Source organism: Atractosteus spatula, chromosome 8 (genome assembly GCF_055471065.1).
Source record: "Atractosteus spatula isolate fAtrSpa1 chromosome 8, fAtrSpa1.hap1, whole genome shotgun sequence".
Classification (NCBI taxonomy): domain Eukaryota; kingdom Metazoa; phylum Chordata; class Actinopteri; order Semionotiformes; family Lepisosteidae; genus Atractosteus; species Atractosteus spatula.
This window is the reverse complement of record NC_142713.1, coordinates 62,043,128-62,058,494: the sequence shown is the minus strand read 5'-3', so window position 1 is coordinate 62,058,494 and position 15,367 is coordinate 62,043,128. Positions and strand designations below refer to the sequence as shown.

General features: G+C 42.0%; 1 protein-coding gene across 1 annotated transcript in view; it reads left to right on the top strand.

The window, feature by feature from the left end:
• Nucleotides 1–13,248: 13,248 nt before the first annotated feature.
• syt10 (synaptotagmin X) overlaps nt 13,249–15,367 on the top strand; it is a 43,276-nt gene continuing 41,157 nt past the window's right edge. Inside the window, exon 1 of the mRNA XM_088923554.1 lies at nt 13,249–13,396. Coding sequence (XP_088779680.1) covers nt 13,249–13,396 — 148 coding nt within the window. The remainder of the gene's footprint in view (nt 13,397–15,367) is intronic.

Genomic DNA, 15,367 nt, shown 5'->3' with positions numbered 1-15,367 from the left:
GTGATACACACATGGAATAAACCTGGAAAAAAAAGATGGCTCTTAATTTAAGTAAACCATAAATATTTTGAGTACATTTGTAAATCATATTATTTCTGCTGCATTTTATTATTGAAACTGGAGTAGAATTGGAGTAGAACAAGGCAAAACTTGTGCTAACACATACTGTAGAACTCGTTGACAACATGAGAACAAGTTTAGAAATAAAATATAGCTGAAATATACTGTACAGAAACAGACTGAAAATGTTCCTGCGTTCAGCTAATACATGTTCACATTTTTCTCTAAAGTATTCGCTTTGGAAATTTTTTGGATAGCATTTATATTCTCTGATAACATTAATGTGTGTCAAAAAACTAAAAGTAGTTCAAGTATAGTAGGTACAGTAGCTGTGTCAGCATGTGTAGACAACAAAGGAGCAAGTAAAGGTTTATTCCATGCTGAAAAGAGAACAAATTAAACATGTTTTAGCTGTGGAGCCTTCTTCGCACCAGAAGAAGGCTCTACTGTTGAAAAGTTGTGTTACTTTTCTCTTTTCAGCATAGAATAAACCTCTACTTTTTCCAAAAAGTTAAAAGGTCTATTAAGTATAAAAACAAACAAGATTAAAATCATAGAAATGTGGGACATGGGAAGTTGCGACCATGTTCAGCCAATAAATCTAATAAGGTTTCAGTAGAACAACAAAATAAAACTGTGTGCACACATCTTGTTTTTATTTTATTCAAAGACAAGACTAGATTTCATAAACAACCAACCCATTTTTTTTAAGATAGCATTCTATTTCAGAAACCAGAATATGTTCAACAGCAGGGCAGGAATGTTTACAAGAACAGTGCTTTATCTAAGACTATAGTCAATCAGGGAGGAATTTTACAGACAATATTTTTTAAGGCCCTGCTCTCACAAGTGCTTTGCTATTATTTGAATAGTGAAGGCAGCACTTAAGATAGTTGTTGATTTTAAACAAATCATTTTTTCCTTAAAATGTTGGGTTAGCTTCAGTGGATAGTTAAATGGGATTACCCCTGAAAACAATAAGTGTAATACTGTGCAATGCTTTTATGCACTGTGAAAGTTTAATGTCTTTGTAATGTTCAGTAAGACTTGCACAGGTTTACTGCTTTGTGCCAAATTGATTCATTGGCCTTAATGGGTCCTTTCAGGCTCACCACTTTATGGATGCTCGATCCAGGTTTTTTGTTTATGAAAGAAAAGGGATTGTCTGGCCTTGCTGCTGAACTTTAAGGGAAAGAATGAAGCAACAGGAGCAGGCAAGAGATGACGCAGAGACCAGCAAAGAAGGACTCGTTGGTCTCTGCAGTCAACAGCTGTTTTATCGCTACAGAATGGGCCTTTGATTCCTGGAACTGCAGCATCCAGCAGGGTGTCCAATGGTAAACTGTCTGTAAATGAAGGAGTTATTAAACAAAGCCTTTTCTATTGAAACTTTTACCTGCATAAAAGCATCCAAGAATGGAGAATTTTATGATGCTGTTGTGATCAGAAGTTAATTCTTCTCTATTAAAAGAATTCTGTAACAAAACCGACTTTTACTCATACTGTATGTGTCACTAGTAAGTTGTAGAAAATCCTAAGAATAATAATTCATCTTACCGTGTATACACTTTTTATGACATATCTTGTGAAATGGCAGGTTTTCCTTAAAATCTTATGTGGACTTGTCCTTTATTTTTTTACATCCATTGACTAATATCATAATTATCCCAGTACACCAGTGTGAGAATGTGAAATTTGAAATAATTTACCAATTAACCAATTAAGCTAAGCACGCCTAATGTGGCTATTTACAATTAATTAAAGGCCCTACAGTATAGTGCCTTCTGGTGGCACATTGCCTGTAACTGCAGTCCACATATCTTTTAATCATTTACCATTGCCATGTACAAGCAAAAGTTCACTTTAAAGTTTATCAGTAAAGAATGTATGAACTTATTTGATTCTTAATATCTTAATTTATAAATGAGTTCAAATTTTCAAAAAGTTACAAAACACTTCCATGTACAAGAAAATAAAAAAGGTAAGACCTAGGGAATCCCATTTCTCCAAACATCACAGATGTGAGTCTTCAGAACCAGACAGTTATGCCCAGTATCAGTCACGTCCATACACTCTACTACAGTATTTGCTAAAACTATGAAACATGGTGCGCTCTTGTGCCTGCTATGCAAATTTGTGGAGTGGTTTAATCAAACTCTCAAGAACATGTCAAGGAGATTTGTCTCGGGAACAGGAAAGGACTGGGACAGTTGGCTGTATCTAATTTTTGCACAGGAGAAGCACCATAATCATCAACAGGCTTCTCAGCGTTTGAGCTGCTACTGTACTGTATATGGCCGTATGCTGAGAGGCCTACTGGATGTGCTTTGGGAGACCTGGGAAGATCCACAGGAGAAAATGAGCCCCTCTGTAATGGATTACATCCTACACATGAGGGTTCACCTGGAAGGCTATACAGGCTATACAGAATTGATGGCTTCAGAAGTCCTACAGGAGGTACAGCGCACTCAAAAGGCAAGGTGTGGTCTGCAAACCAGAACAATAGGGTTACAACCCAGTCAAAGGGCCCTCCTGCTGCCATCTTCCCTGGAGAACAAACTGCTGGCTTCACAACAAGGGCCTTTTAAACTTCTAATGTAAATGGGGCCTATCAGTTACGAACTTCACAGGAAGTGGAGGAGGAGACGCAGATATACAATGTACAGTAAACCTGTTTAAGCCCTGAGAGGAGTCAGGACCAGTTGAAACCATACAACTAGTGCTCCACATCCAGGAAAATAAAGAACCGGAGGAAGAGTTTACCCTTAGCATGGGATATGCTATTCTGGATACATCAAAAAGGACAGAAGAAATACAAACTGGCCAAGTTCTTACACCAGTTCCAACATTTATTAGATATCAGCTAGAGCGTTTTACAGCCATTACTCACTGTATCCAACTTGAGGACCCCCACCTCAATCCAATCCTTCAATGGATGTCATATTCCTGAAGGCATGAGCACCGCTCTGAAGGAGGAGGTCAACACCTCAGCCTTGGAGTAATTGAACCATCTGTCAGTTTATGGAGCGGCTTAGTTGATTTTGTTCCAAAGAAGGATGGGAAGGATACATTCTGAATAAACTTTCAGAATTTGTGACCATGCATTGACAAACTATTAGATGGCTGGGGTAAAATGGCCAATCTAACTCACTATCTATCTAACTCCCTTACTGTAGATCTGGACAAAGGGGAGTAACCTGAGTAAGATCTAGGGTTGTGATGAACTTGGCTTTCCCTAATTTCTCCAGCAGCTCTCCATTGGATTGGCATCAAATCGAGACCCTCCTGAAGTCATTGCAAAAATGCCAGGACCCGTCGGTTTTGGGAATCAGAACGATGGGGCTGGGCCAGGGGCTCATGCTTTCTTCAATGACATCCAGCTCCAGCATCTTCTGAATTTCCATCCAGATTTCCTTGGGTTTTGCTTCAGGTATATAGAAGAACAGTACCCCCTCGATGTGATGCCGAATGAGATTAGTTCACCCCGGTAGGTCGGAGAAGAGATGTTAATTCCGATGTAATAGAGTGTGGGCTTCCTCAGTTTGTCTTGGGAAGAGGTGTGGAGAGAGTGTTACAGTTTCCCAGGCTGAAGCGGTATAGGCACAGGACAGTAAGGCATGGGCGCCCTCCTCCGTGGGGTTCTCTCGCCAAGGTTTCAGGAGATTGACGTGATAAATCCTCTCTTTCTTTTTATAGTTGTTCTTTTTATGATAGATCTTACAGGTCATCGGGCCAGTCCCCTCATGCACTTCATACAGACCCTGCCAGCACGCGTAAAGCTTGCACAGTGCAGGCAGCAGTAGCATTACACGGTCACCAGGTTGAAAGGTCCGAAGCTGAGTGCTGCGATCGTAATGCGTCTTCTGTCTGTCCTGTGCCTCTCTCAGAGGTTGTTCTACTATCGGTTTTAACTGGGACAGCCTCTCCTGAAACTTGTTCACGTAATCCAGGATGTTGGTAGAGGCGTTGTGCCTCCCAGGACTCTTGGGCAATATCAAGGTTCCCCCAGGGTTGCCTCCCATAGATTAACTCGAATAGGGAGAACCCCTAAGGGTTTTGGCACTTCCCGGATAGCGAACATAAGCAGGGGTAAGAGTAGGTCCCAGTCTTTTTTTTTTTCAGATTGAGAGACCTTCTTCAGCATCTGTTTAAGGGTTTTATTTATTAAACCTCTCCACCAAGCCATCGGTCTGCAGGTGATGCACGGAAGTCCTTAAGAATTTTGCTCGCATGAGGTCGGTGACTTCCTGCATTAGCCAGGAGGTAAATGGTGTTATCTGGTTGGTTAAAATTTCTTTAGGCAGCCCGATCAGGTCGAACAAGTTTACCATTTCCCTGGCGATACTTTTACTGACAGCCCTTCAAAGCGCAATGGCCTCTGGATATTGGGAGGCATAGACCGTGATGACTAAGATGTATCCGTGCCCCCAGGCCATTTTGGGTAAAGGTCCAATCACAGGGAGAGGCTGCAGCAGTTCTTGCAGGTGGGGCGTCTGTCACAATCGTAAACCCTTCCTCTTAAGGACGCTCCAGCCCTTCCTAGTTTATTATTTATCTCTTGCACCTGCCTCCGGTTCCAGCCCCCGTCCTGTAAAAGCCAGACATTCCTGCCAATCTGGGCTCAGCTTTGGAAGATGGATGCCCGGAAGCCCACCTACCTGAGAGTCCAGGAGTGACTCGATGGCATAGGCTTCACAACGGCGTCCTGACCATCTGGGTCCGGGACTGGGAGTGTCTGGTCCACTTACCTCCCTTTTATTCCCCAGACCCTTCGCCGGATCCTGCTCCGGCTTTTAACCTTGTTAGTCTGTGTCAGGATGGATCACCCAGCTTTGGACATTGGCTTTCCCTGGATAATCTTACGGACTCCCTTGGACTGTTTGCCCTGGACACTCCCCCCCGAACACCAGCGCACCTTGGACATCTTCCCTGTTCTTCTTCCAGCCCCTATTCTAGTCTTTTTTCCCCGTGTTTGTCTCACTCCCTTCCAGATTTTGCTGTCTGCATAGGGTCCTGAAAGACGCTTCGTGACAGCGTCAATGCTTTTAGCTGACAGTCATGGCAAGCTGTACAGTATCGCCTGACGTCAGCATATACCCCGGGCCAGCAGAATCTTTTCAAGACCCTCTCGCACGTCTTATCTACCCCGAGATGCCCCCCCAGCAGATGTGAGAGAGCCAGCCGAAGTACAAACTGACAGTGCTTCTGCAGAACCAGAAGTCGATCCTGATTTGGGCTGTTGCCCAAGGTCGTTCTGGATGATGAAAGAATTTGGATGTTTCTGACAGTCTTCGTCAGGTTGTCTGTTCAGTTCGACTACCTGGACTCTGGAATGGGTAAGTGTAGGGTCTTCTGCTTGATCTCAGGGAAAATCCGCTGTAAAAATCCCCATCTGCCAGTCGTCGAGGGGGTCCATGCAGGCTGAGGAATGCTCAGATCTCCTAGTTCTAAAAGAAGAAGGAGAGGAGGATTCACTCTTAGGATCAGTTTGAGTGGCCAACCCCTTACCACCTTGTTTTCCTAATGCACAGACCGCGACCTTAGTCTTTACCTTCTTTTTCTTTTCAGCCAATGCTCGCTTCTTTGAAAAGGTGTCACTGTCATTGCATTTCCGAGGGCAGTTGGAGGCAAAAAGCTCCTTAAATTGGGGAAAGTTTCTCCCCGGAATAAGGGGGTGTGGTAGCCCTGGTACGAAGGCAGCCTGGATGTCCCTGAGATCTTATGCGGATTCACAAGTGAGCTGTGGGGTAGTTCTTTTGCTCCCCGTGGATGCAGCCTAGGGTAATCTGGTGAAGTTCCTCGATCTGATGAGACAGAAAAACCCCTGTGGACACCAGACAGAGAGCACTTCCTGAGTCGACCAGGGCATGCAGGGCTTGCCCATTTAAGATATACCGTTTCAACCAGAGGGGCTCGGTCCATGAGCAGGCAGCCACCCAGAGGCTCACTTATAGAGGCATGAACGATGTTGCAGTCTATGTTCATGTCCTCCGAGAGACATTGGTCTGCCTCATGTCCCTCTGAGTCACACCTGGAACAGCTGGGTGGCTTGTGAGCTCCCCCTGCAGTGTGACTCTGGAACAATATGGCCATCCAGGGCTTGGGGCGGACCCCGCAGCTTCTTTGAGCTTCTGTCTTCTTCTTATCCTGGCGAGTTCCCAGATGGATAGTAGAGACGCTCTCCTTGGCGATGTTCACAGCGGAAAGATGTCTCTCCGGAATGTCCACGAAATCATCCATGTTCTGGGAGTCGTGTTGAGAGACTGACTGCCGTACCTGTGGGGGTAATCGCCACAGATATGTATCCAGGATGATGTGCTCCACTGTCTTATTTTGGGTGAAGGTGTCCAGTTCAAACCACTTCTTGGCCAAATAGATTAGGTTGAACATCTGTGAATGGGTAGAGAGTTGGGGATCATATCGCCACTCGTGGAACTGCTGGGCTCGGACATGAGTCATAACCCCCTCCCGGGCTAGATTTTCGGCTTTAAGTCAGTCGTAGTCAGGCAAAAGAGCCGTCCAGGTCTGATTCCTAATATGCCTTCTGAGCCTCACCACACAGGGAAAGGGCTGCGATGCTGGCCCACAGGTTATGGTCCCACTGCGGCAGCTCTGCCGTCCTCCCAAATGCCCGTAAGTATGCCTCCATGTCATCCTCAGGTGTCATATTCTGCAAGACGTGACTTGGCTGGACCTGTACCTCTGTCGGTACTGGTGTGATGGGCGCAGTTATGGGAGGAGGGGCCATAATCTTCTCTCCCATCTGCCGGCACAGATCCTGCACAGCAGTCACTCGGTCCTGCAGGTAGCGGGTCTGTACTGCAGCTGACTCCTGGAGTGTGGAGAGCTGTGCCTGTAATGTGTCTTGACCTTGCCGTTGTAATTCATTGGCCTCCCTCTGGACAGTGACAGACACCGTGAGGGTTTGAACTGCTTCCTCCAGCAGACTCAGATAGTCTGTCATGCTGACTACTGGTTAAGACAGCCCCGCATCAAATGGGACAGAGTGGGTTTCTTTGGGCTGCCTTTTCTCCAATGTGTAGTCTCAGAGAGGTATTTTTTCTAGCCCTCAACTACTGACTAATTGTGAGAGACTCTAGGGCGCTAATCACGATGTAGTATGGACGTCTGCTGTCACCCGGGTTCTGAGGCAAACACAAGGGGAATCGCGTGAGAATGTTTTATAGGGTTTTCTAACGAGGACCCAGGTGGTGCTGATTCACATTCTCACGCGAAACAAGTTAGAGAGGGGCAGCTAGAAGGCCCTCTAGTGGTGGTAGTTCAGGTGGGTAGCTGCGTCAGCATGCGTAGGCTGCAAAGGCTGCACCACTTCTAGTGGTGGTACCATGGAAAACTTTTCACACTGTCACTAGACCTTGACTCCTCTAGATAGATGGAGGTTGAGAACTCCTGTGAGAGTGATGTAATCCTGTCGGTGTACAACTCCACAGCTTGCTTTTTTTTATTCAGGCTGTACCACATTTTTATAGATATAGCGATAGATTATTGTTTTTTTGTGTGTAAGCATTTTGTTTTCATTTTTTTTTGTATTGAGGGATTCAATTAAATAGATATTATTTGGCATTATATGTTGGGAATGTGTTTATTTTTAGGATTCCTCTGACAACACAAGTAAAACACAGGTTCTTTTATCAGACAGATGTACTGATAGGGTTGAACAATAATCTGTAAAAGACTAAAAATTGTGATGTAGAATGATCAAATTTGCATTGCCTGAAAATGATTTGTTGTTTTTACACTGTTATTTACTGAAATTGATTATCATTAGATGGATGTGGATTTTATAATGTTCTCAATTGCTCACATAATGAAACTGCACAAGAATTTGCCATTTTCCTTCTCAAATTAGCTACTGTACCTGGCTTCGAACAGTATGTCACTTATTCAAGTGAGGGTCACAGCAATCTAGATCTCAGAAGCACAGGGAGCAAGATGGAACAGAGAACGTGGGACTTCTGTCTAAACCCTATGAGATGCCACTGCCGGGCCACAGAGAAACGGACACTTTGCTTAGCTAGTTAGATATAACCAACATGTCTTTCTGGGAGGTGAGAGGGAACTGGAGCGGCCAGCAAAAACCCACGCACCCACAAAAACATGTAAACTCCACACGGAAGGCTGGATTCAAACCCAGGACTCATTATCTGGCAACAGCGCTAGCCATCACACCACTGTGCTGCCCTAAAATTAAAAAAGAAATGCCTGGTTTATCTATTGATTTATTTTATTGATCCTATTAAAAAAATTCTTACTGTTCTTCTTAGAGCTATGAGATCAACACGATGCAGCATGCTGTTAATTAAACCCAAGACAAGAGACATACAAGATGCCATGTAATTTGTAGTTGGAAAAAATAATATTTCACTTATTTATATAGCTGAGGATATCAGAATATGTAACACTGTAAATTTATTAAATGATTTGTTTAAAAAAATACTTTCAAAGAAGATTACTGTACAGTACTTGTTAAGAGTCACTTAAATCTATAGAAAACATTGTGCTACTTTTATTAGTTCTGTAATGTATACCAACAGATAGAGCACATGGCATATCTTATTTGTTAGTAAAAGAATGAAAAACAAATCTGCTTAGTTGATTTCTAGGGCATGCCTACCGCAGTGTAATCCGTGTTGATGTTACATTCTCCCTTGCATCCATGCCCAGGGTTTTCAACTCCCACACAAACACCAGAAAGCGAATCAATAGCCAAGTGCTTCACACCACTCTTGTAAGAAGCCATGCAAAAGTAAATTAACTGTGCCTAAAAAATAATCTAATGTCAGTAACAAAGTCCTAAAATTAAAGCTAGCGATAAATCTAAACTGCTGTCCTCCTTGCTATTTTATTCAGAAGACAGAAGACATCATTGATCTGAAACATCTGTGTGCTACTTCTGACCTTAAATAGGTAGACATAATGACACCTATTCTAAAGTGTAGTGTTCATGATCAATTCATCCGTTTTGAGAAAGCAGCTTCTTCCTGGGGAGAGCCATGCCCATCTTTGGCCTGTCCTGGGACTGCAACTGGGATGGGAAGCCAGACCACATTGGGAGGAAATTAATGCAAAATACAGACTCACACTTAGGACAACACCTTTTTACACTACAGTGTTCCCATCACTATACTGGGACATACAATCCCACACAGACTGCAGGGTGAGCACCCCCTACTGGCCCCACTTACAACACTTCCAGCAGCAAACTTTCTCAGGAAGTCTCCCATCCAGGTACTGGCCAGGCTCACGCCTGCTGAGCTTAAGTGGGATATTACTTGTGAGCTGCAGGGTGATATGGCTGCTGGCTGTTTTTGTATCAGTTCTTAGTAAGGTACAGTACAGTATGTTTCTGAGAGTTGCTTTTGTTCTATACACACTTAACTTTAAGCAGGATGTCTCTTTCTACAAACCAGGCTGGGTCATCTCATAATTTTAGCATTTGATACTTGTTAGCATTTGAAAAAAGGAATTGGTTATTACTATTAAAACCAATTATGTGGTTATTAGGTTAGTGCTGTAAGAAAAGAAATCCAAGATCAATCAATATGATCATAATACAGTATATACAGTACATGACCATATACCAAAGCCAGAAGAAGACTGATCAGCATGAGCAATGTTGTGATTCCTAATTACAACACACCAACTGTGAAATGGGTTTAAAGTCAGATTTCCGGCAGCGTGATATCCCAAATTTGCCATTTAATCTGACAAGTGTAACACTTCTTTTAATCTTTATTCTAATAAACTTCCAGTAGTGTTAGACTTTGGTCCACATACAGCAAGGACTGATAAAAATGGTGGAGTTTTCCCTTTTTTGTTGACTCTGTATTTTTTTCTAATCAAAAGTGTTACATCAAATCTGGAGAGAGAAAAGTCTGAAGAAAGCAACATTCTCAGTTCCTGACAGTTTGTTTAATGTAAAGTCCTACTGAGCAAACAGTCAGAAAGTGATTAATGCTGATTACATTTTCACAGCATTAAACTTTCCATTGTGAATCAAATAACTACATGTGATGTGTAAACTCCAACATCAGTGAGGTGGAGTATGCCAAGGAAGATTTTGTAGAATATTAAAAGATGGACAATTGGCAGTATTGGCAGTTTAAGAAAGGTTACAAACAAAAGGACTCCATCTATTCTGTAGTAGCTAAATGGTCACAGCATCTCGTGGACCAATTCTTAAAAGAGGACAGTGTAAAAGCTACAGCACTGTGGCTGGGTTGCATGTTCCTGATTCCCATTGTAACGGGAGCCTGTCCTGACTGCCGTGTAGTGTGTAGTTTAGGACCCTGTGCAGACGGTAAAATCCAGAAGTGACTGGAAAAGGACTACGTGGAAAACACGGATAGGAATGGTAGGGATGGCGAACAGGGGGCGGTGCAGACAGTGATTCAGGTGCATGGGGGAGCGCAGGCGAGCAAGTCCAGAAAAGGGAAGTCCAAAACGGGAAACTAGGGTGCAGTCCAGGGTCCAAGTGCCGGGAGATCCATCCAAGACATACGATTAAAACCAGGAACAGGATCAGGGACAGGCACAAGGAAATTAAAAACAGAATGACGAGGCCAGGCGCTCTGAGCCCCGGACTCAACTGGTCTGGATGCCGATCAGAAGCCTGTGCCCTCAAGCCGCGGACGTAGGGCGACTTGATGCTAGGCGGGCCTCTGGGAGTTCATCTCCCAATACAGAGCCCTGAGCTTCCGGAGAACCGGGTTTAAATAATGGACAGAACAAGGGGCAGGTGAACGTGATAATGAAAAAACACAAAAGGGACGGAGTGCCCTCTAGAGGAGCGATGACGATCGTGTCACCTATAACCTTTCATCGAAAGAAGTGTTTCCTGTTCTCAGTTATAAATTCACCTTTGCACAGTTTCCAGTTGTGCCCTCTGGTTAGTATTTCACTGTTGATTGTGCAGAGGGCCAGTGGCTTGAATTTGTCAATGTCTTTGGAGATTTTCAATGCTTGCATCTGGTGCCCTTGTAATCCTCTCTGTTCAAGAAAAGTTTCCGCTCCTTCAGCTTGTTGGTGTCAATCAAAGTCAACCAGGTTACTATTCTCTGGACTGATTTCATACCACTAATATCTATTTTATAACATACTACAGTACATCATTTTCATCTGCACCTTTGTAGTATCAGAGTTTTCACTCCTAGTACAGGGAAAATGGTTTTATTTTTTAATCGATTTCTACTCAAACATAAAATGATTTACTCTAATAACTGATTCCTCATTTCCACCATTCCTAAATTTGAGACCATTGAGTAAGGTATCAGATTTACAGAGCTGTGGTTCCAAGTTTGGAAGAGAGAAACATACTGACATAGGATTAAAGAAATTACAGTATCTGCAGTCTCTAAATCAATATTTCCATTACAAATTCCAAATAGGTTGAGTAAATCAATTTTAAAAATGTGAACATATATATATGACATATATAAAATCCACTTCAACAAATTATTTTTTCCACGTGCTTAAAAATTAGATGTGTCTTTCTTCAGAAGAGCTCTGTTTTTTGAGAAACTTTGACATGTCTGTTTTACAAATAACTGGTTGAATATGTGTGACTCAGAACATCACATGTCCATGAGTAAAGAACATTTCCCAGGTTCTGAATTTTTAAATAATTTCAAAACATTCCCCCCCATGTAAAGCACAGAGAATTAAAAATTGTAGATGAGGTACTGATGCTGCGACTCCACAACCAAATGAACAAAACAGTACATCTCAAGCATGACATTATTTTTTCTGCTACTTATTATTTGGTTCGCTCATTTTGAAAATAGTAAATAAAACCTCATTCCTGGGCTTGATTCCAACCTTTAAGATCACTTTATTAGCCATATACAAACTCTTGCGTTAAGAATTTCTTTTCACATACCTCAGCTTACTCTCCATAAGACAAACAGGGAGAGAAGCTTGGGGTTAGAGCGCAGGGTCAGCCACTTATACGGTGCCCCTGGAGCAGTTGGGGTTAAGGGCCTTGCTTAGGGGCCCAAGGGAGTTGGATTCCTCTGCCAGCCGCGGGATATGAACCAGCAACCTTCCAACCACAGATCCTGAGCCACAGATCCACTGCTCCACCTTATACTGCGAAGTATAAACCAATCTTAGCACCTTCTGCGTGGAGCTTGCATGTTCTCTTTGTGGATGAATGGTTACACTGAATACTCTGGTTTCATGTATGTGTGTCCACCCTGGCGTCCTGCCCCCATTGTCTGCTCCTGTAGGCGAGTCTCAAGCTGCCCACATGCCTGTATTGGTCTATGCAGCTTTGGGACAATAAATGGCCAAAACCTCCCACTACAGTTACATATAATAAAATACAAATCAACCTAATATTTATGACCAAAAATGGGTGAAACTTTTGGTCACACCTGAATGACAAAATCGTTAAGAAGATGGACTATTAGGATGGTTCTTATTATTCTAAACAAGGTACTTAATCTCCTTTTGCTAGGTCCTTTGGAAGAGATGCAAAAGCAAGATCCTGTTGTGTCTCTGGATCTGTACTTTAGGTGCTGAAATGCAGTTCATATACTGACTTCTGTCAGTTTGCCGGGACAAATATAATCTGCTATTGGTCTATTATATAGTAAATCTTCCAGTAAGCAGAGCAAACTGATACAACTCAAAACCTGAACCAATTGCTTCAAGCTGCTTGAAATAACGAATACATACAGTATTAATAGTAAAATTAGGAACATCATGAAGTTATTAATCTTCAGATGTCTCTTTTTTCCTCTTGCTTTAAAAGACGCATTGTAGTGTTTCAATTGTTGGACATAATTAGGAAAAGCATTTAAAAAGCACACTGGACTTTTTTTTTAGTTCCCATTTAAAGAAGTTAATTATAGGCGTTATTCTTGAAAACATCTCACAGATGATTCACCCATTATTCCACTGTTAACTACACCACCTGTCTCCCTCTCAGCCTCGGCTGTGTTCCTATTGGACAGTGGCGCTATGGAAGCGTGGATGGTCTTTGTTCAAAAGCAGCTGCTGCGCCAGAACACGCGGGGAGTCGGTCTGGTTCCATGGTCAATAAGAGCATGACTGTGTTGAACGCGTCTTCCCAGACAGCGCTGCAGCGTTCAGCAGTGCAGATGATGCCTTGTTAAGCACTCCTCACAGATCCTCCACAAAGCCATGGCTTAAAGGGAGAGGGAGATGGGTTCCCAAACGGAGGACGGTATCAGCCTGTGTAAAAAGGCTTTGCAGATCGTTACTGAACTTTGCCTCGGAGGGCAAGTAGATCGGGAAAAATGCACAGATATCTTCCCCCTGGAGAGAACCATACCAGGTAAAAGCAGCACAGGTAAATTGGTCTCCGCTCTTTGCTTTTACTTACTTTCTAGCTTGTGCTGTGCCCGTGTTTTATCAATGTACTACCTGATGACAGTGCACGCTGAACTCAGATGTGTGGGATGTAGCGCTACTAATAGAGCAATAGGCTGTGTGGGCGTTTATTTCGCCTTTGCAACCAGTATGGTCCCGAGACTGAATAGAGAAGTAAGTAGAAGCGAAGTCCCTGTAAGGGTTTGTATTAACTTTGTTTTATGCAAAATACTAAAACCTGTTAAAAGGGACCCACCACGTATGAACGCACGAGATAAAAGATAACGACAGTATGTAGTGGTTAATGCTTTGATTTGATGTCGAGTACCATGCTTAGCCGTGAGACAGCGCGTTAATTTGATCTGTACTCCAGGTGTACATTTTTCAAATGTGTACGAATTTTATCTCGTTAGCATTGTACTCTGTAACTGCGGTGTTGCCTGTTTTTCCGTTAATGTAGTCAGAAGCGCAGTTTCCTTTCGGATTCAGTTTAAACCCTTAGAGGGACAGCTTCCCACCTGTAGCTTTTTAGCTGTATTGCAACAGGTTGCCTCTTGCCGAGAACAGTAATTCCTTTACAGTGCTCTGTTGCGAACTGAATGCTGTTTTACAAGGTAACGCTGATACCTCGCGATCAGGATTTTAAATGCGCTGTGCATGTAATATTACCAGAGACATTTTTATTTTCTATAAAAACGATAATGTTGGAGATCGTAAGAGTCAAAATATCCTTTGAAATTCTCAATGACTCTTTAAAACAAGACATTGTCAATCGTCAATCTATATACTGTACATTTGGTGCTGTTACGGAAGGTAGCGATGGCAGTGAAGGATATTCGTAAATTATATACAGTACACTAAAATGTTGCCCTTCGCACGACTGGTTTAATCTGGGAAAAAGCTTCAGTGCAAAAGATGTCTGGTCTCAGTGAAAAAATATGTGAATGAATTTTTGTTTTCATTCATACAAATGCATCCTTGTGTCAGTGGGCAGTTGAAAGGGAAACAATGCCTTCAGCATGATGGTATTGCATGGAATTCGCCATAAGCTTTGGATCATTATCCTCTCAACCTTGGCTCCTAAATCTTATTTTTATGGTTCACAGTTTGAAACGGCATTTCTAAAGATGAAATGCATACATATTTTCTGTACCAAAATATTTGTCCAGATGAAATAATTAAAATAGCACTTTTATAATAGTTCATAATATCTAATGGATTTTTTAAAACGTATGTGCATGATTAAAATAACGATTTAACTATAATCAATGTGTACGATACTGAAGGACTGAAAGATTCATCTTGAAACGGAAAACAAACGAATACTGTACGACTTGGTCATAACTTCATGGAACCAACAGTGCATGGTTATTTTGCACAGGAAATTAATGTGCATATATAAAATACATTAAACTTGCATAATCCTGCAAGTAGTAGAACGCAAAACATAAGTTAATTTCATACCGTACATTGAAATTTATACTGGGAGGTACAGTATCAGTTTGCTTTTTTGCTCAGTTTCAGAAAAATATTAAATGGTAAAAATTAATAGTATCTTTTATTAAACCCAGAATTGTATTTTCATCAGTATGTATATTGTGTAGGTATTGAAAAAACTTTTTAATCTCTTTAAATCTACTCTGAGCTATTGATTAATAGAATAATTAAATAATTTATATGTAAGCTGAACATAAAAATATAATGCTACTATTGCTTTTACTGTACTTGTTATTGGGGGAAGGGGGAAAGGGATTTAAATAGAGATCACTCTAAAATAAAAATAGCTGTGATCTACAAAAAAAACCGAAAACAAATCTTTACTTCTCACTGCAAAAAGAAATGCAATAGCCTTGAGGTTTTCTTGTGGTTTAAATAGATTATTTTTAAAATGTGGCTTTACAATGGTTCATAGTGTACAGTAAATACACACATTATGTGTACATTCATACTA